The sequence below is a fragment of the Tinamus guttatus genome, unplaced genomic scaffold (genome assembly GCF_059628265.1).
Source record: "Tinamus guttatus ecotype Peru unplaced genomic scaffold, ASM5962826v1 Tinamus_guttatus_pri_ptg000492l, whole genome shotgun sequence".
Taxonomy (NCBI): Eukaryota; Metazoa; Chordata; class Aves; order Tinamiformes; family Tinamidae; genus Tinamus; species Tinamus guttatus.
In genome coordinates this window covers 1,927,010-1,949,583 of record NW_028289026.1, presented here as the reverse complement: position 1 = coordinate 1,949,583, position 22,574 = coordinate 1,927,010, and the positions used below count along the sequence as shown (strand labels likewise).

At 38.7% G+C, this 22,574-nt stretch overlaps 1 protein-coding gene across 1 annotated transcript in view; it reads right to left on the bottom strand.

The window, feature by feature from the left end:
- COL14A1 (collagen type XIV alpha 1 chain) overlaps positions 1-22,574 on the bottom strand; it is a 113,762-nt gene that overhangs the window by 78,841 nt on the left and 12,347 nt on the right. Inside the window, exon 5 of the mRNA XM_088533300.1 lies at positions 605-760. Coding sequence (XP_088389426.1) covers positions 605-760 — 156 coding nt within the window. The remainder of the gene's footprint in view (positions 1-604; positions 761-22,574) is intronic.

The window sequence follows — 22,574 nt, the reverse complement described above, 5'->3', positions numbered from 1 at the left end:
TTATTATCTCCAAAGACATTTATTCTTGGCTAATCCTCAATTTATTTTCAAAACCTTTCCTTTTTAGCACAACAAGTGCTAAAAACAAGAAAGCAAATGAGAAGGGACATACCCCCTTTCAGACTTCAGTAAGACTACAAGAAATCACTCTGTGAAAAAGAACAGTTTTATTTAATGAGCTTCTGAGAAGACTGAAGTGTAAGTAGCAGAACAGAAATAGAACATTTAAGTCTTTTCCAAAGGATGAGAAAAGCCATCCATTGACCTCCTTTTTCCTTTCAAATTAAAATTTCAGACTTCCACATAATTCTGGTTGAAATAAGAGTATTTGCACTGTTTTCCACTGTCATTGCATTAGAGTTTAAGTAAACTGAATATTGCAGTACATCGTGAGGAATATCTTCATTAGTACTACAAATCCTCCAGCAGCACTACTCCTACGGATAGAAGTGGGAGTTGCAAGTATATACCACTTGGGAGTGGAAAAAACAAGGACTAATCTTGCACAAATAAGTATAATCAAGCTGTTTACTATCCTGAAAAAAAATGAAATTTTTAGACAGCTACAGACCTGAAATATTAAGAAAAAATTCTGGTACCTTACCTACTCTTGTTTTCTCAGATCCCACATTGAAAGCAGAAACCAGATTTTCAAGGAACAGACGAACAAGTCTAAAGTTGAATCTGCCAATACTCCAAGAGCCATCTACCAGGATCACAATATCTGCAATAGCTGGAGTTTTACACGTAAACAGACTTCCTGTAAATCATGAAAATAAAAAGAATGGATTCAACAATAAAATTATAACTAAAGAAATGTATACCTTCCTCTCTCCACTAAGCTTAATGGTTAAAGTTTTTTCCAGGTGCAAAATCACTGAACACATTTATCCTAAACACAGAAACAAAATCATTTGGTCATTATCAACTTAAATTCTATTATGAACCTTGTCAAACTTAGCTTTGGGAGACCCACGAGAAAGAAATGTTTCTTCTAAAAATACAGAGTCTCAGAAATAACACGTTAACTGTAATATAATGCCACCAAGCCAGCAGGTCATTTTCATTCTCAGGAATATATATATATGTATACACAAGACGTAGGATTCATGACAAAGCTTTAGGTATAGACAATGTAGATAGATATACACATCTAAAAGAGCTATCTAGAATCCTTTCACGGCCAACATAAGAAAAAAAACACACAAGAATTTCTATAGTTCATCTCAGCATTAAAGCAAATAAGAGGAACATCTCTTTAGAAACACCTATTTAGGTGCCATTTTAGGTATCTAAAGTTAGAAAGGAATCTCCTTCTGGGAGTCTAGAGTAAAATAGATTGATTGAATATGCTGTATTAAACATAAGCAATATACAACCAATATACTCAACACAGGAAGACTAAAATGCAAAGATCTCAGAATTCAGAATTTCTATGCTAACACATTTAGTCAAGTGCCTCTCCAATAGATGTTTACACAAAAATAAAAAGGCAACAGAAAGCAGCTGCTCAGAATCAGCAGATACATATTAACCATCTCTCAGGTCTAGCTAAACCAAGGGGAAATGAGAGGGAAAAAAGTGAAGCTTAGAGACAAATTGCAAGGCAAGCCTACAAGAAGATTTTTAGAGTAAGAGGTTTTTAACAAAACATGAAACACAAGGAAAAGTGGTACATTCAGTTAGGTAAAAAGACAGGGCAGGAAGTAAGAGAAAGGCATAGCACGGAAAAACAGGAAGAGCAGGTTTCTGTAGCCCTTGAGAGATCTGGCCCAATGCACAGAGATGGCTACATGACTGTTAAAATAAGGTTGCTGAAACAGTGGATTCAGATTGTGAGGAGGGAAAATGAGTGAACGATGCCATCCGGGTATAACTATGGGCACTCATGTTTGAGGTATAAATGCTGCACCCTTCCTGCCACATTGATTACATAATGAGGGTGGGAATGGAAATGTCAGAGCAAAGCACATTAGCAGAAAAGATATGATGCATCAGAAAACATTTAGGGATGAAAAACATGGCACTGAACACAGAAAAAAAGCAGATTAGTGAAGCAAGTTGCAGGGCAATAAGAAGTAAACTTTTGTTTCTTTGGGGTCTGCTAGATTCCCAGAGGCTACTCACACACGAGGTAGCACTAACAGGGATCAACAACTGAGCACAGATATAAACTGTTAGATATAAACTGATCATGAGCACAGTTGTTCAGCAAACAATAAAGTAATTTAGTAAAAAAGCATCAAAACAATGGCATTATTTGCTCACAAGTAACTCTCCTCTTTCACAGACAGAATAAAACACAGTTAGCAACTTAAAACGTTAATATCATACTACTAATGATAATCTTAGCATTAAAGACAAACTGACAGTCTCACAGATAAAAACAATCATCTGATGTGCAGAAGGACTTTAAAGATTGTTAACAGAGTTAGATTGATAAATTCACTGAACAGAAAATCCAATCCACAAAGTTGCAGTTAATGTCTTAAACGTGCACTAAAAATGTCTTTAAAAGAGCAAGGAACATTCCCTACGTGCAGTTAGCAGTGTAGAATAAGTTCTAAACACAAGGCAAAAATTCCACTTATGAAGATGCCAAAACAAATATTTTATTTTAGATTTTACAGTACAACACAAAGCTATTTGAGTTGGCAACACATTTTAATGTATAAACACTGGGGAATATTTAGTAAGCATCAGAAAAATGATTGTAAATTGGAAGATAAATCTAAAAGACGTCCAAATTCTATCACTGAAGTCAATAGGAAAACTTCCATTGATTTCAGTGGGACTGGGATCTGCTTTTCATGATTTAATGGGAACTTACTGGTCATGGCATAATTTGAGCTTTAAATTATTTGCCAAATAACATTCCTGTTTATCAGACTGCATTATTTGCAGTATTTGTTTCCCATTAACATGAAATTCAGGTCTGCCATTCTTACACTGGCCATGATTAGATTATTTAATTTTAAGAGAATTTTTGGCAAGGCAAAACACTACTCAACACCAGCAAGAACGACAGAGCAGCTCGCCTGATTCGTATCCAAGCAGCTGCACTGTAGCCCAGATGTACCTTTTCAGTATGATCTCAGCAGCATAATCATATAGCCCAGTGAGGATAACAGGATTTGTGTGGCTGAAGTTCCCTTCACTGCTTCTAAAAGCTTATGCTTACTATGAAACCCAGTTACTATGTAAGTCTTACTCCTTTCATATCAACAACTTTGGCCTGTGAGGCTTCTTTAACTCTGTGGTTATCACTTTGTGCAGAAATTCTTTTATTAAGTAAATCCATTTAGCACAGCAAAATACAAAGAGTAAAGAAAACAATAATCACACTCCTTTCAATACTTTATTTTCATATCATCAGATCAGTGCAAATAGTATCACGCATTTCTTTTTGTTAAAATAGTGTGTGTGATTTGATCCAGGATTGTACTGCAATGCCATAAAATGTGAAAATATGATTCATTCTTCGTCGATAGGAGACATTGTTGAATCTTTTCTGCATAAAACATTTAGGTTTTGTTACGTCTGCATACCCACTATTTGCTTATGCTTTCTCCTTGTTGTATTTAATAGAATTGTTGAAAGTTCCCTAAAATGGAATAGACAATAGTGAGATATTAAATAGAACAACATCCTGTATAGAAGACGTTAAAATCTGACAGGAATACAAGCACCATATTATCCTAGTTTATAAAGATATTCTAGAACACACAGTGTTGTAATTAACTTACCCAAAGAGATTAGCCAGTTTCCATTACCAGTTCTAGCAAACAGATTTCTCAGTAATCTTTTCATACAACCATACATGCTCATGGATTCCTCTGTTGTTTGGGGTTAATTCTGAACTTCTAAAATACCTAAACATAACTTCAGAATGCAATTTCCTCAACAACAAAAATAACCCCCATATTTCTTAAAGCTAGGTGACAGCACATAATTCCATAAAAAAGGACTCCAAACTCAGTGTTTTAGCCCACTACAAACAAGGAAAATAAAATTGTGCATATTTCCCCATTACTCAATGATCAAAAAAAAGCATGAGTGAAAGGAAAGGTGCCATTTTCATCTGAAGTATGCAACAGCAGGACAGTAGCATGGTGATCTGCTGTCTATTCTTATATAATATTTTCTAAATGTATAGAGATAGCATAATTCTACCTCTACTTTAAATGATGCCTTTCACAACAAATACTACCAAAACATGCAATATGTGGAGATTAGAAAAAATGATAGAAATGTAAACTAAAGACACTTATAGTTTTTATACAGGCAGCTATCTTCAGTGCATCATCCTACCCTGGATGGAGGATTTGATGGGGACAAAAGAAGAAAATTGCAATCTTTCTGTAACAAATTCACAATCTTCCTAAAGCTACATGACAAGAGTAACCCTCACTCTCAGCAGTGTTCCTTCCTCAGTGAGGAAGATACCTGAGTAGGAAGGGTGTTGGTTTGCTCTTTTCCCTTATGTCACAAATGAGAAGAGGGGATTTATTAGGCTCAGACCTCAGAGTACCACTACAGGGCTAATAGCAATAGGACAAGGTATTTGCACAAAACTTGCTTCAGTATCACCAATAATCATATTATCATCGGAAGACAAGAATTTCAAGTCGTCTTTTCAGTGAGAGTATTGTAGGAATTTTACATCTACTGCTAAATGAAGTCTCCTACCTTTAATCCTTAAATCTCATATGCCTGCAATCCCAATGTACAAGTGCTACTGCACTATCAAGACCCATGTCAGTTTAGTTGGGAGAGAAGCCAGCAAAACCTATGCTGAAAAAAGGTCCAGCCAGAACCTCCTGGGACGCTGCAAAACATTGTCCCGGGACCTGATATCAAAGGAACTGAAGTGCAGAGTTAGGATTTGGACAAGTCACAGGCTCTGGCAATAGTGAGAATGAGCAGATCAAAGCAGAGTCTGCATTTTTTTTGTAAATGCTTATTACCTCTCTAAAGCTTGATGTTCAACCTGCTGTTACTCCCTCTTTCTCACATGCATACTATGAGCAAGTAAGAAATGCTAAAAAGAGAAGTTGGACAAAAAAAACACAAATATTATTTAGAGACAAATAGAAAAGCTATGATTTTTCAACTAGAGTAGTGGCTCTTTGACTCTTGGAGTTAATATTATAATTCTTTGAAGGTTCGTTCAAAGGCAAAGCAAGAAGCAGCAAACATAGGCACTGCCACATGGAGGACTCGATGCCTTAGAAGGAAAAGTGCAACTGCAGTGATGATACATTTTGCAGAAACATATTTGATATTTTACCTCCCTTTGGTATGAAACCCTGTTCTCATTTTCAAGAGCCAAAACACACACTTCTGCTAGGAGAAGCTAAGACTATAATTCTTTCCGAGTCTGCAATATGTCGTTTCCTTTCTTATTCACTGTCACAGTGGAAAAGTCAACTAATATACGAGGAAGGAGAGGAAGAAAGTTCAAGCAGAGGTCTGCAGTCATGCAGTATGAATGGAAGACTCATCCATGGGGTAGTAAAGCACAAGAAGCAAGGAGCTTGAGGGCAGAAGCAAGTGAAAAGTACCTTGTGAATAAAGCAGGAATTACAGAGAAAAGTCAGTCCTCCCATGGCTGATAGCACCATGGCTGAACAGAAGCCTCTGTGAGGACAAGAGCAATACAGTTCTACATTAGCAAAATTATATTTCTTTTAAAAAGGGGTTAACAAAATAGAGGGACGTGAGGCAGCGTTCAGTTCCAAAATTTAGCAGCTCACCAGTCTGCTCTTCTGACATTGATATTATTGCACTGTGCTGGTGATATCATCATTGCGCTTAGACCTCAGTTTAACACATCCCATATGTCAGGCTATGGACCAGACAAATGCAAAGAACATAACTGTTTTTCTTTGAACTAGATCCAAACATAGCCTGAATCTGGAGTACTCAAATGTTGGAACATTATTAGGTTGCAAGAGCAGTCCAATGAGGTTAGGCGCTCATCTCTGCTCCACAGAAAAAAAATATAAAACAGTGACCCTTTTCCCATGCATCTTATTCTGTCCCATAAAATTGCCTTAGCCCAACTGGCAGGTTGGGAGACTTTGGAGAGTTTGAATATTAAGATTTACTGAAACTGTTGTGTAAATTTTTGGAAGATTTCATTTTCATTGGACTGTTAATGCTGGAGTTCAACACTCAGTTAACAGTATTTTGCTCCTTTCAGAAGGTATGCAGACACAAACAAATGTTATTATTCAAAGCAGATCTGTTGCCTTTAAGATAAGAAAAGTAATTAAAGTAGTAGATGATAAAACATATTCATAGTCTATGTTTACTGATGATGATTCTCAAGTGTGAGAGGAAGAAGCATACAGCTGTTTTCTTCACACTTTTCCATATACACTGAAGAGCAGTTGTACTTCTGCAGCTAGTAAGCCCTCACAAAAATATTTAGAAATTTCTTCTTGCATACTAACATTGTAATTTACTTGAAAGACAGACTAAATGTAAAGGTTAATTGTGAAGCAAAGTTCTGATGTGTTCCACTGAGCTATTTGGTATCTGCAGCAGCTTCCCAAACCGCTAACCTTGTTTTTTTATTTTTGGGTTTTTTTTTGCTGCATACCTAGATAAAAAGGTAAATAAAAGTCCCCCTTATTTAAACTGAGCACCAAACATTTATTTTAATTTGTCTTCCAATGGGCAGTACATCTATGCAGAAAAAAAGCACACTGCTGAACTCCTTCCTTAAACTGAAGTTCAACATGGCAAGATATTATGTGCATTTACCCAGAATGATTTATATTGAAGGTGTTCCACAACCCTCCGTAAAGCACATGAAAACTAGGAGACTCTTCTGTAGATTGCTTTAATAATTCTCTGCTTCTCTTTGCTCTCAGTTCTGAATCTGTGTGTGTTAATGTTTTAGATGAAATAGCTGTCTCAAAGTCTAAATGACTTTTCAAGGCACAGAACTTTGAAGTTTATTAATACGGCTATATTTATTCATCATTTCTGTGAACCACGTACTTGATGATTTAAGAGTTATTTTTTCCTTTGGCTTAGTGAACTATGAAATCCTAGAGACCTCTTTTTCTGTCTATCTAGGATGCAGTTAATGAGAGGTCTGTGGACAGAACTGGCACTCAGAAACCTTGAACAGTAATTAAGCAGTACTATAAGCCCCTCTGAAGCATGATCTGGTTTTACATGGCAATACATAAGGTATATGCAGGTGAGCTTCTAACTAAAATACAGCTTTAACATATCAGTTAAGGTAAAAAAAAAAGAGCCCAAGAGAATAAGCTGCCTAAATCTGAAGATCCTTAATACAGAAAGAACTAAAAACTAGTTGAAGCCAAATGCCACCATATTGTTACACTGAAGCCCAGTTCTATAGATCCAAATGGGTAATGTTTTGTGGTCAGTTCTTTCGGAGAGAAATGAAGATAGAACCACAGTTACAGTACAGAAGACAGGTTTAAATTCAAGTTTCTACATGTCCTTCAGACATTTCTTGAAAAGATGCTTTCATAATTTAAACAGGGCATAGGCATGTGCAATCCTTCTCATACCCTTCCCTCTCACCAGCAGGATTAAGGAGAACATCACCTAGGTCTCCATGTCCTTGACCTTCACCTTTAGAACCACGCAGTCGCTCTTGGTATGCTCCCTTGCTGCATCATATGGAAAAGCAGCAGCTGGCAAAAGTTTGAGGGCTGGACCAGCCTCAGCAGTCTGTACACAATGTGCCTGATCTGAGGTGCCTGCAAGCAGTCAGCTTCCCTAGACGGGAGGTGATGCTGGCAGGTGGGGATGTCTGTCCCCTGCAGGAAGAAATCTCCCCCTTTACAGCTGCTTCCTCATGCTGCTGCATGGCTTGGGCTCAGCTGGTTCCGTGCGTTGCTGAACAGACCCTTCAGCCCCACATCCGTCACCACGACACTGACCTAGTCTCTAGCTGTAGATCTGTCAGGGGGCAGGAACCTTCTTTCCGGTGCCAGAAGTCACCAGCTTCCAGCCTTCGCTGTCATGGGAGTCTGTATTTCCCAAACTGACAAGTGCAGATTCTACCTGTCCCTCCTTTGGCACAGCTGAGAACACAGACCTTTGTATTTACAGGGTCTTGGAGATAAAGTACTCCCCTTCTGGAGACAAGGTCACCATCTTCAGCTGCCAAAGCCTCAGCAAGCGGCACTGGGCACTCCCTGCAACCTCAGACCTGGAGGACTGAATCTTCCCTCTGGAGATCTGGTAGCTGCTGGGGAACATGCCCTGCAGTACGTCTGAACCCACGTGCGCCCCTCTGTGCGAACTGCTGGGTAACCCCTGTGTCTGTTGGCCTCCCCTGTTAACTGTGCTCTGGGGGAATTTCAAAATATTCTCTAACATCTAAGGAAAAATAATGTAGGGTCTACAAAAGGGACCTGGCATCCTTGGCACAATTACCATTTTCGGTTCGCGGAATGAGCTAATAGAAAACTGTGAGATTAATTCTTACAGCAAAGAGAGATCTTCTGGTCTAGCTCCTCTTCATCAGCATGCGTGAAAATAAAACCTACACTGCCCAAAAGTCCTACTTTCTGAAAGTCAGTTATGCTGACCCTTGCTGCTCTCCTAGGGAAGGCCTTAGGATTTCTAGTCTCTACTCTTTTTACTGCAAACTAATCTGTTCTCTGATTCTCTGTTTATTTCTTTATCAGCATTTGTGTCTTCAGCTGCATGGGTCCAGTTAAGATAGGATACATCAAAGATGGAAAATCAAAGTCATGAGTAGTTTAAAGAAGAAATGCATTTGAAACAGAATAAACACCAGGAAGAGTAGACGAGAGATGTGTAGCAATCTTCTCTTTAGTGAGTTAGAAATATTTCTAAGCAAACAATGCAAGTGTCAAACAAGCACAGGAAAAAAAAAAAGAGAGAGAGAGAGAGAGAGAAAAAAAGCACAGGCACCTTATAAAGGATTTACCAAGAAGGCATGATCTATCCTTACATCCTCAATGGACCTGTGTGGAAGAAGGGACATTAAAAATACAAACTTTACTATAAACAGCACCTGCTCACAAACTTTTAACTTCTAGATTCACCTATCTTACTAAAATCAATTCACAGTAGTTTGATAGCTTACCACTCAATGCAGAATGTCTAGAGTCACACAATTACCATAATTAGTTTCTACATAGTTAATTCCTTATCTCCTACAATTCAGGGTATTAGGCAAAAGCAAAAAAAAAAAAACAAAAAACCCAAAAAAGAACAAAAAAAAAATCCAGTGAGGATTTGTTTATGGGGTTGTTCAGTTACATCTCACTCAGTATTTAAAATAAGAACCCTAGGATCCTGTGCTGCTGCACTGTGTTTAAGCCCTGAGCAGTGAATCGTGCTATTTAATAAACGTCTTTCTCTTCTAGCACACAAGCTACCTCTGAGTTTCTTTTCCTCTAGCTGCCTGTCTTTCAAATTCCCCACAACCGCTAGAGTGATATTTCCTGACCATAAACAAATAACTAAATAGTCATATAACATTTTTCCCCAAAGGCACATTGCATTAATGTCTTCAAATTGGTAACATTTCCTTCTGTCCACAATTCTGATCTCTTCCCTTCCTTTGCTATTTCTTTGATCCTGCACTTACAGTATGATGTAGTTATATAGCTAACCAATTCACACAGTCAGCTGTGTGGTACCATATTACATAGGCAGGGCTGCTAAGGAAATTTTTAATAAAAATAGCAGAGCTAATACAAAGCCTCGAACTACTTAATTGGATATGTTCAACACCACTTACAACTACTTCTCTTTATGGTGTTTTAAAGCCTTTAAAACAAAATTATCAGTCCTATCTCCAAACAAATTTACATTTTTTTTTTAATTAAATCCAAAAGTCTAGTAAAGTACCTTATCCTTCAGACTTTAATTAAAGTCCTTCTATTAAAAATCATTCTATCAACTGAGAATTTCTTTCTTTAATTTGTATTTATAGAAATTATTCTAATTTTGCAGAATGGGTGCAATTGCCTTAAATTTCACACAACAAGTAATCTATACAGGACATCAATTACTTAATTGCATGAGATGCTTTTGAAAATATCTGCCAGAAGCAAAGGTAAATTTCAAACTTGAAAGCGGGAATTTCAAATGTGAACTGAGAGATTTATTAAGCAAGCTGATTTGGAAGCTGCTACTCAAAGTACAAAACTGTTACAGGAGTTGTCAAAAACAGAAGAAAGTCCTACGACAAAACACAGTTTAGTCAGTAACTAGATGGTAGCTTACAACAGCCATAACCAAAATGAAACTGCTGGCTTTGAAATAAAAGCATGTACTTCAGCACCCACACATATAATTGAAACACACTGGTGCCTAAAGAGCAGGAAAAGGGCAACCACATAGGAACCAAAGTTATTTAAACTGGAGTTGCTCTATCAGAGGGTCATTTTTGTTTTGAAGTACAAAGCTAAACAAACAGAACTACCTCCACCAAAGCTGTCTAAGTATCTCACTCTACCTCTGACAGATACATCATCATTGCAAGCAACGGATGCTTTGTTACTTCTTCTTAGGACAACAAAGAAACTCTAAACATTCTGCAACTCTAAAGGCAGAAACATCTGCCACAGTCTGACACCACCTGGCTGCCCTCTAGGTATTGAGTTAAATGGGACTGAAAGGTCTTGGGGGAAGGGAGAGGAGAGATGAGATATGAGAGGTATTTTACAGGACACAGCCTATTCAGTCTTCCAGGAGCTACCATCCCCATCCTCACCATTTTCAGCTTTCCTCCATTTATCTTGCTTTTCAGAAAGATCACTGCAAGATGACAAAAAATGTTACCACACATTTTTAGTACTAGATAAATAAACTAACTCAAGCAACACTTGAGACTGTTGATGCTAACATTTAGTCCCAAAATAGCCATCAGCACCGCTATGTATGTCTAATTCTGCTAATTTTCTTGCATGCAAGGAACTAAACAGATGAGATACCCTTCAGGTGGAAAATATGAACCAATTAGCCTGGTGAGAAAGTTCCGTTGCAGCTACTGAATAGCACCTTTTTAACCAAAGGGCACACTTCATTTTTAACTAAGCACACAGGTCTTCAAGGCAAGGAGTACTAACAGAGAGATAGCCCACAATCTGGAAGCACTGTATCAACAAGCCAAGAGAGAACATGTAGACAAAACAGGTGGAAATGACCTAGGTGGAAATCATCAGTGTCCTCACTACCATCTCCTGCTTATGGTTCATCAACAGCGTCAGTAATAGATTAACGAGACAGACTGTGAGATGAGACTCCCCTCCCAGGGTGTGCAGAATGGCCTTTAGAACGAACTTGAAGAGCAGCAGCTCAACAGCAGAAGATTCAGGTCAAAGCCATTTCAAGGACTGCTGCCCTTGAAAACAGGTATCAGCACTTTTCCCTCAGCGTCCCTCTGCATTGCCCAGAGTTTAGGAAAATGCAGCCTGCTCATCCGTGTTCAAGATAACTCAGCTGCAAATCCATGAGAGGTGAATTTGCTGATGAATGCAAAGTCTTGGACTTGCACTTCATCCTTCATTAACACAGCAGAGGGTGCTTATACAGTCTGCCATGACATCACCAGCAATTTTTGCAGTTCAAGCTTGCCCCATGGCCGTATTAAAAACTGCCTAGGCTTTTAACATATTGCTATTTAGCTTCAATTTCATCAGGTAGTGTTTTATGTCAAAGAAAATCATCACTTGTGAGATGCAAAGATATTTACCTTGCTAATAGTCATAAGCAAGCATGCAGTCTCCAAATGGCAGCATTATGAGAATTCATGCTGGCACGTGATCAAGAAATGTTCAAGAATGCCTCAGCACAGCAGCAATGAGAGTATTTAAATAATGAAACATGTCAACACAGATCATGTATCTGTCTAAGGTAGCAGTCTCTTGCTGCCAGCAGAATCCAGCCATGCCAGTGCATTCTATGAACTGGATTTACGCTCAAGACCAAAGACCTGAAGAGCTGAAATGCTGTCTGAAGAGAAGGAAAGACAGTTCATTCAGCCAAGCTTTCATTAATTGGACATTCAAATATGGGAATAGCAGCCTCCTGCTTTTCTATGAACGGTTTGCACAAAAAATAGTCAATGCCTGGGGGAAAGCTACCAAAATATGAAGAACTCAGAATTTTAATCAGCAATACTTCAGTTGCCATGAATTATACATATTTCCTGGACAGAGATATGAACATAAGCATCTTATAACTCTAGGGTTATGAATCTAAATAATCCTAATATAAGGAGCTGGATCATTTAATGAAAAAGTGAAACTTATACTTTGGTCCAAGAGAGGCCAAATGTCTCTTTTATTACCCTGTACCAACCATAAAGCTTTCTCTTTCTGAACTACTGGATAATCTTCTCTTTAGATATCTGTGCCAATACTGAATCTACTTTTCAACAAAGCAGATGCACTCAAGCAGATTTCCCAAAGATGGATAAGGAGGGAGCCTGTGGTTAACAGAAAGGCAATCTGTCTAATCCTCGGCTTTTGCCTGGCCTGGAACACTGTATGAGAGGTAATAAGCAGCCATTCCCAATTATACAATGCTAACATATTAACAGATGGAGGAAAAGCAGCAGAGCTAGGAGTAGGAGCCAGAACATAAGTGGAGTAAGAATGGAGACTGGCTATAGTCTAAGTTACTAAATTATAGTAAGTTTTTTTTTCTTTTCTGGCAAAGCAAGAATAGAGAAATACAGAATTGAGAAAGGTATTCAGCAACCTAAATGTTAATGCAAAGTCTCAAACCAAACTAAGTTAAAGTTATTTACAATTTTACAGACATTTAAAGTAGGGCAGTTACAAAATAATTATACAAGACATTTTGTATGTTAAGATCAAATCCAAAAATTAATTTCACTCTTTCTTAATTGAGTTTATCTAATGCGGATGTTTCCTTCATCTCTTCCTGAATTCATTTAAATCCGTGATTCCTTTTCTTAGGATCAGACTGCATTATTTAAAGAGACTGCTTTCCCAATTTAAGCGTTTACAGTCATTTTTTGGTCTTCGGTTTCATTTAGATCAAACTTTGTTTCTCCCAAGAGCATATTTATCTCTTATTCAGAGAACTGTGGCACTTTTACAACTAAACTAATGCCTATTTATCCATTTCAGAAATGTAAATCTTGCAAAGTCATCTCTCAAGTTTACTGGTCTGCTGTTTCTCCTAGACACTACCTTCTCCCATCCCTTCCGTTCTCAAGTGGCCAACACAAACCTGCACTTTTAGAAACATAATTCATGCAAACATCTAAGAAGCAAAAGTAGCCCAGAGTTCACTTAGTCTGATATATTTACAGTAGTATTTCAACAGATTTGGAATAAAACTACTCTCTATTTTTCTTACTCAGTGCCTATTTTCAAAGGATCTTGTAGCCACAGTGATGCTAGTGTTACAGAAGCTAAGGTGGCATGCACAGCTCCAACCATATACTCAATGTAGCTTGGAGTTTGGGGTCTCTCAGGGCAGTAAGGCAGAAGTTTTTGTACTCAGTTTAGGGCCCTTCACTACAAGAAGGACATCGATATACAGAGCGTGTCCAAAGGAGGGCAATGAAGTTGCTGAAGGGGCTGGAGCACAGCCTTTATGAGGAGCAGCCGAGGGAACTGGGGTTATTTAGTCTGGAGAAGAGGAAGCTCAGGGGAGAGCTTATCACTCTCTACAACTATCTGAAAGGAGGCTGTAGTGAGGCAGGGGTTGATCTCTTCTCCAGAATAACTACAGGTAGGACAAGAAGAAATGGCCTCAAGTTGCACCAGGGGAGGTTCAGGTTAGGCATGAGGAAGAATTTCTACCCAGAAAGAGCAGTCAAGCACAGGAACAGGCTGGCCAGGGAAGTGGTGGAGTCACCGTCCCTGACAGTGTTCAAGAAACATGTAGATGAGGCGCTTAGGGACATGATTTAGCAGGCAGGGGGTTGAAGACTTTAAGTTTGAACTCGATGGTCTTGAAGGTCTTTTCCAACCACAATGATTCTATGATTCTATGATAATCATCCTGATCCCATACAAATGACATGGGAGTACAGACTCCTGTCCCAGCTCTTGGGAGCTTATGGTCATGGTCTCTAAGCTTGGACTGGTTGGTCTTCTGCAATGCAACAGCCAAAACAATGGCAAAGGAAAGACTTCAAGAACTCTGCCCATCTTCGTATTGTTAGTAAGTTTTTCTAGCCATGAGAGGCAGGAAGCGGATGTCTGCCAAAAAGTCCTGCCCAGGTCCATAAAAGAATTGTGGTTGAAATAGGAAATCCACTTTGCAAATGGTAGTTAAAGGAAGTTGTGAGAAAGCTCCAGACATGTTCATAGGGTGAACTCCTGGAATGAGCTTGGATCATCCAAACACAATGAAGTCGAACTAAAGGGGAATTTATCCAAGAGTTCCCCTGCAACAGAATTCTCCTGGAAATCCTCCAGTGGCTAACAAGGAAATCCTACCGCGCAATGATCTGCACTGAGTACACAGGTTTACAGATTGGCTTGGAATGACTCATCAAATTCTGCTTTTTGAGAAGCACAGAAACAAACACAGCTTGGGTGGGGTTTCCTATTCTTATGAGCCTGAGATGGCAGTGGTACAGCCTGATAAGGCTACTTCCTCTCCTCAATTTAAACAGATGTTCTCATCACCTGGAGTTGAGAAAGACAGTTTGTTTTGATGCCATGTCTCCATGCTTAGACAGAAGGAAAAATGGAGCCCTATCCTGCATGGCCTCAGGAAAAAAAATCACCATTAAAAAAAAATGCCTCATTCACTTGGCATGGATGGGGTTTTGCAGATAGGACTGTTGGGCAGATACCAAGTGGAACCTGGAGCAGAGATCTTTTAGCACTGCATGAACATGGTGTTCTTACTGGTGGTGACTCCACTAATACACCAGTGGGAGTTCTGTTGGCAGACGTCTGGTCAGCTGCTGCTTTAAGCAGTGATAAGTGAGATGGGAAGCATCATCCAAGCACCAATCCTCAACTTGGGCTACTGTGGGGTATAACAAAGTCTTAGAAGAGAGCCACAAGCTGAAATATCAGAGCATAAAACTAGACAGATCTCTAAAATTTCACAGCATTACACTTACATCTTCAAGGTAGGAAATGCCTCTGCCTAAATGTTGTGGTATCTGAGAAACTAACATACTAAAAACCGATAGCTAGGGTCATGTCTATGCTTTGGAAGAGAGGTTAGAGCAGAAAGCCTGCAACTATCTAGTTGTGGACAGGCTAGTATATTCACTAGGCCCAGTGCCGTGTTGGATGATGCGAGTGCACTGCTGTAAGTTTTGTAGTAAGCTTGGTTGCATTTGGTGCAGGAAACCCGTCAAATGTTATGCTATACCGTGTAGGAAACAGAAAAAAAAAAAAAAAAAGACAAGCAGAAACTAAATATAAATCACTGATTAGCAACTGCTAGTCATAGAATTATCAAAAGTCATGAGATACCTCTCTGGCGACCTGCCTTTTTTGTGTGTTTTAGCTTCTGTGCAGGGTCAATGCTTCACAGGTGAAGCAGTTCAGTGTTTGCCTCATATGGATGTAAAAAATATGCATTTCTCTGATAACACCTCTCCTATCAAAAAATCACCTTTGACACACACAAGAAAAAAACTCTCTTTTTCTCTGACTGATGCTGGCCAGACATTGCATAGGATGGGATTGATATCTTCTTGAGAACAAGAAAGAAAGCTTGAACTTAAACTAGTAATTATCTATTCACAGAACAGGTTATCCCAGGATGGGGGATTGTCTGTTACTTTTAAGTGAAATTCTATTACAGGAATCAAGATGGTAAGCACAGATTCTACAATTAATCCTAGAATCACAGAGAAAGGCAAAAAATCTCACAGAACATAACACTATGGAAAAAAAGCAAAAAGGAGCAAAGATACAGGGAACAGAAGATTGGGGGGTGACAAGATGCCAACCACATCAAAATCCAACATCCAACAGCCTTTGGGGCTTGTTTTGGGGAAGAGTAAAAGGCAAGGAAAGGATGCATCAGAATGGTTTGGAGGGGAAAATGGATGGGAAATCAGAGGGATAAAAAGGGCCAATCACATGTAAATGGGTGTCTAGTCACTGTCTGATTACCAGTCTGTCCTGTCTTCTCACCAAACTCTACTTCTTTTTTCCTGAGTGAGGGGTTCTCTCTTTTGCCTGCTCATATGTGTGTGGAGATCTACATGTCAGCAACCAGAGTGGGTACCACAAGCCACAGGGCACATGTGTCTGTGGTACCAGCAAATGAAAATGAAAATGAAGTAGTGGCAAGTGGACTTGGACCATAGATCACAAGGGCTCGTATTTATGGTGCCTACGACTTGAGCAAGTCAGGGTGCGTGCGCCAGTGCGTAAATGGCTAACAAGTGCCAAGCTGGACTAGCCAATGAATAGCGCAAGCACCCTGGGAGCCAGGCATCAAAACAACCACAAGGCTGGGACAAGTATGTATGTCTGTGCGTGAGACAGGCAGGGGAGAAGGCTCCTGAAATGACCACAAGGTCCAGGCCAACTACTCATGAGATCATGAGGTCTAGGGACCACCCGAGACACATGAGTGTGTGTGTCTGTGCATGAGGCAGCTGGAGACAAGAGGATCCAAGAGGCTGTCACGGAGTAGACAGAGTGTCTATGCTCAGTTACTGAAGGGATACGTGTATGTCTACATATGTTTTGGAGTGTTCAAGGGATTCTATGGAATAGCAGCAGGAGCAGCTGCAGGCTTCAAGGGCTTACCTGTCCAGGTGCCAGTAGCTGGGGCGAGTGCGGACTCAAGGCCAATTACTGGGGGTTCCACATTGTACATATATATACATATATACAATACTTATATATATGTATTTCCAAATTATAGGCTTATATCCTGATCGATCAGAAAGGGGAACAGGATGAGGCCTTTGCTACTGTTTGTGTTGACATGACTGCTGTGTGTTTCTGTCTGTGATGATTTGTGTGGCCATACATGTGTTGTTGACATGTTTTTGTGTGTGTGCCTACTGGACGTGCTCAGCCTGGCTACTAGCTGGATCTGAGGGCAAGGAGCCACAGCATCCTTGTTTCTCTTGGGCTCCTGGATTTGGCAATCCCTAACACAATACACAAAAGAACTCACACTAACTCTGGGGGAGACAAGTGGTCTCCAGTAAACTAACAGGTCTTTCCTTTTAATCTCAAGTTGGAGCAAAAGATTCATGTGCAACAAGGTGAAAAGGTAAGGACTGTTTAGGAAGAACAGGATAGCACCAGGGAAAAATGGCCACACATAAAACAGTTACGATCTCATGCTTGCACATAACACAAGAGCTAAAGTGCCCTCCAGAGAGCTCAGGGAAACATCATTAATAAGGCTAATTACGGGTTGCATAAAGACATAGTTAATGAATTCCATAGCTAAGAGTTCAGTAAGTAATAAAAAAAATAGGAAAGCATCATGACCAAAACCAACATCTGCAGTTATATTAGCCAAGATAAAGTGAGTAAAACTATGAAACGGAGCCAATAGAGCAGAGGCACAGAACATATTCATTCCTGTGGCTTAGTCAAACACTTCAAAGCACTCATTTCACACGGTTTAGCAACACTTATGGAAGCATCTGACGTTAACTCGGCAGATGAGCTAATAGTCAATATATTAACTATAATATAATTGTATAGTTAATACAGCACTGTAAGGATTTCTCCTGTATATAACCTAGTGCCATTCAACAGCTATGGAGTAAACACCAAAGTTGTTTTGTACCAAAGCTGATAGCGATATTAGGAAAATGTGCTCACAGGAGTAAGAAGGCAAATCAGTATATTTCTCAGGTTTACATTATCTCTGTTTTCTAGCACTACCCAAAACCACTAAAAAAGTGACTCACTGCATGCGCTATTATAATACAAACCCCAGATTTATATGCCATATCACATCATCCCTCTAAATGATTTTTGTGTTATCCAAAAGTATGTGTAGCACTAGAAAGAAAATATTATGAAAGAGAAACAATCAGAGCAATGACAAAACTACAAACAGAGGAAAAGGCATAATTACTTTTCCCCAAAATGTAATTTTGCTTTCAAAGACTGGTAAACAACATTTGGGAGAACAAAAAATCTAAAACCTTCTCACTGTAAAGCAGATGAACTTTGGACATGTCTACACAGTTTTTGTAGGCAGCTGAGAACTTCTACATATGGACCAGGAAGATAAGTGTTATGACAAAGGCTACAAAAGATTCAGAGGGTTCAGAGGACAGAACATACTCACCTGAAGGAGACTTCACGGATGCTTACCTACCAAGTATCAATAGCAGTAAGCGTCATGTAAGATAACACAGCTTAATATGCAGACTGAAAATCTTTTGCAAGAGACTTCATGATATTTTATAAACCCCCAAGGCACTAAAAATTGGAATTTAGAACAATACAACCAAAATAACTTCTCTATTATGTTGTGAAGACAGCACAATGAGGATGGGACTAGCATGTGTCAGAGCAAATGCTCTGCTCTGCTCTGCTCTGGGTGAGCAGCCATTCACCAGCGCACGTGCATAACCTTGATCTGGATTACTAATAATATTAAATTACTTGAAAGGAAAGATATTTGTTAATCCAGGTTGCTTATCTAACTGCTTTAAGCTCTTCCTCACAAAGTTTTGCATTTAAATTACTGTATGCATTTAGGAATATCAATCACCTGTCCCTAATGCATTTGTGCTAGGGATTAATGAAAATTTTTAGATCAAACTAACTAGCACATACCATGGCATATGATGAAGATCACTGACCTCCCTAACAAGTCATGCTTACTACGTGAATATATTACTTGCACCTTATGACAAGAAAGTAACTGTTACACTGCATCATATGTGTTTCACTTTAGATTATTCTACAGGAACTTGTTTTAGCAGTCTGCAATCTGCTGAAGACTTTTATACTGCACAAGCTTAATTCTGTAGCACAATCTGACCTATATTTGGTTTCCTTTTTCTAAGTCATTCAGACTTTAGACACATGCACAGGAATTTGAAGCTGAGAGAGCTGGGCCTATTCAGCCTGAAGAAGAGAAGGCTGAGAGGGGATCTAATCAGTGTATATAAATACCTCAAGCGAGGCAATGAGGAAGATGGGGCCGGCCTCTTTTCACTGGTGGCCACCAAAAGGACTAGAGGAAATGGCCACAAACTGAAACACCAAAAGTTCCACAGGAACTTAAGGAAAAAATTCTTGACAGTGAAGGTGACAGAGCACTGGAACAGGCTGCCCAGAGAGGTTGTGGAGTCTCCTTCTCTGGAGATCTTCAAAAGCCCCTTGGACGCAGCCCTGTGCCACGTGCTCTAGGTGACCCTGCGTATGCAGGGGGGTTGGACTAGATGACCTCTAGAGGTCCCTTCCAACCTTAAGCACTTTATGATTCTATGAATTTTCTAAACAGAAAGCAGATTTTTTTAAAGATTTAAGAACTTGTATGATTTACTCTATTAAGACATTAATAGAACGTCTCTCAAGTAGAAAATCCCCCAAATAATGTGTAAGCAAGAAAATAAAATTGCTCCTCAGAGTTTTAATATGGGATTGAGATGGCTAGCTAGAATTATTTAAGACACACGGAAATTCTCTGAAGACAACTTGCCACAGGATATAGTTAAAATGCTGTGAATTCTCCCTTCCCTAGAGGACCTGATCAGAGAATCACTTGTAGAAGCACTTTGAAAAACTGTAATACATGTGAGAAGGCACAGAATGCATTAACCCCTTTCACTGTACAGAAAGGCGCTTTGTACATGAGGGAGTTGGAGAAGTGCCAGGGTACAAGTGCTCGAATATCAGAGCGTGCTGAAAGAAGCTGAGTCTGTGAACTTTATCTGAATAGAGAGGAAGAGAAAAGGCTCCTGACATTATTAATATAAGTGTGTGACAGTGATAAATCATTAAGCTCAAATCTCGCAAGTTCTGAAAACTACAGAAAGAAGATTCGAGATTTGAAAGTGTCTGTGTAGGAGAACTGGACAAAATTTCTAGAAATCAAATAAAAAGTGAACATCTGACACAAGTGCTAGACTTTAAAGCTGAATTAATTTGGCACAGTGACATTACTGGATGCATATCAAAAATCTTGAGGTTTGCTGAGATAAGAGCATAGTATTTGGTACAGGGTTTTAAAACTACTTGAATTGGCAGGACACAATAGATGGAAATTTTGATCTAGGTTACTGAAGCTGCTGGAAGATCTACCAGCAAATCACTCAAGCCATTGACACAGTCACATGAGGACAAAGGCAATTCCAAATATCAGGTAATTTGAGAGATAGAAGAAAAGGGCAGATTTGGGGTTTTAGGAGGAGATACTCACACCTCCCCAGAGCTACTTGTAGCCTCGAATACTCAGTAATAAAATAGAGGACAGCACTGCAGAAACAATCCTACAAACCACAGAGGAAAAGAAGAAGACGAAGCTTTGAAGCCATCTGGAATCATTAACGTAGGTAACTGCCTTGTACTTCTTACTAAGAGAGTTTCTGTGAATAGAAGGTTTATGGTGAAATCTTTGTCCCGCTGAAATGGTTGGGTGTTTTCCTGTTTCTCACTATGTGATCATTAAGAAGTATATTAGCTAAGTATTTATGAATACCAAATTCCAATGATTATAAAGTTTCTGTGTATTTCAGCAACATCAGAAGGATACACATAGACAGATCACAATAATTAGCATAATGCTGATTATTAAATGCTAATTATTAAAAAAACTTGCAATATTTAGAGTCTACACTCTTTTTCATACACTTTGACAAGTGCATTATTGTATTGCAATAATTTTGTCTTAAAACACTAACTTGGGATTACCTCAGCTACTAAATACAAAACCTGCTTTAATACTCTTTGCCAAACTATTCTCCATATGCAAAATCACCAGTGACTTTATAAGGCTTGCAAAAACTCTATAATCTTTTTTTGCATAAACATCCTATAGAGGTAGGATGGGTGTCCAGAGAAGCCATCTCCTTTCCTCAAAAATTGGCTCTAACATTTGCAGGAATAGTGAAACTGGCTTGTGCTGACCAAAGGCAGGAACCATAACCATTTCCTAGCAATACCAATACAGAAAATGATTGATTTAAATTTGCTTTGCATACCAAGATTGTCCTCATTTTCAAATAATACACTATACTGTACACACTTTTTTCTGGTCTTTTAACATCTAAAGTCTCATTAACTAGATCAAAGTTATAACACAACCACAGAATATAAGGATCGCTGTTCAACCCACCAGATTTAGCCATATACTGACTTGCTATGAAACCAAGTAACCGCTGGCCTGAATTCATTTGATCCTAATCAAATCATTTCCTGTCAAACATCTGCAGAGGATCGTTGTTCTTCGTGGTTTTGTTATAAATTTTTGCTTTTAATTTTTTAATTGATTTCCTTCAAATACATCCTGAATTTCTTTTGATCCAATTTCAGTTTGAGGGGGAGAGGTCTTCAGATAGGAAAGATCTTAGGAAAGTTTTGAGACATTTACTCTTTGCATCAGTTCTAAATTCACTTCTGTCCCAGCTACGGATTTTTTGCTGCTGCTGTTGCTTCTTCATAACATTTATGCTTGGACTCCCACCCTACTTACAGTGAAGTAATTCAGCTGGAATCTCTATCACTTTCAATAGTCATTATATTGTGCAAAGAAAGAGGATATAAAATAGTTAGACAGTAGGAAAATGTTTATTATATTAAATACACCTGTATTGAGAAAAGAGCTAAAAAAGTGCAAAAATTCATAAAAAATAGCAAAGCTTTTTTATATTTTTTTCTTTTTGGCCACTTTTGCTGGTTGAGAAATTCCTAAGTTTTGCTTTTCTTTCAGATATATACTTTTATTTTTAGTACAAGATGCTATAGAAAATGTAAAATGATCTTTTCACAAATGCTAGACGAAAATGTATTTTCTTTTAATACATAAGAATTCCGGTATCTTTCTACCACTAATTAGGTTCAGACAACTTAAGAGTTGAAGTGGGGGGGAAGTGAGTTATAGACTTGCCAAGTAAACAAGAATCCTAAAAAGGGAGAGACTGCAGATCCAGTTTCCCCTTGCCAACTGCATTTTTGCCCCTACTCAGTGAAGAAAGCATAAATCCTCTCCCACAATCTGGCAGACATTTTCCTCTGTCTGCATTTAATCAACATTTTCCTATTACAGACCCAGTTTTCCATCCTTGAACTTTTATCACTTGTCCATCATTAAAAAAAAATCACATTTTCCTTCTTCAGCTCTCATTTCCTCCAACTTGTTCTTCTTCTAAAAAGAGGATGAAAGAAAGATCACCTCATCCTATCTTAGTAAGTATAACTTACCTCTTCAAGTGTAGTACAAACTATCTAACATTTTCCCCAGTGTACACAATGTGATGAATTTAAGGGTGCTTTGACTTGAACTGGGCTGCATGGAAACAAACTTACATGCTGTTAATAAATACAACGATGCACAAATACTTATGGTAAGACAAAAAAAAATAAAGAATACTAAAGACAGAAATATTTGCATGGGCTTCATCGAGCTTTGGATGAGGTCTTTGATACTTC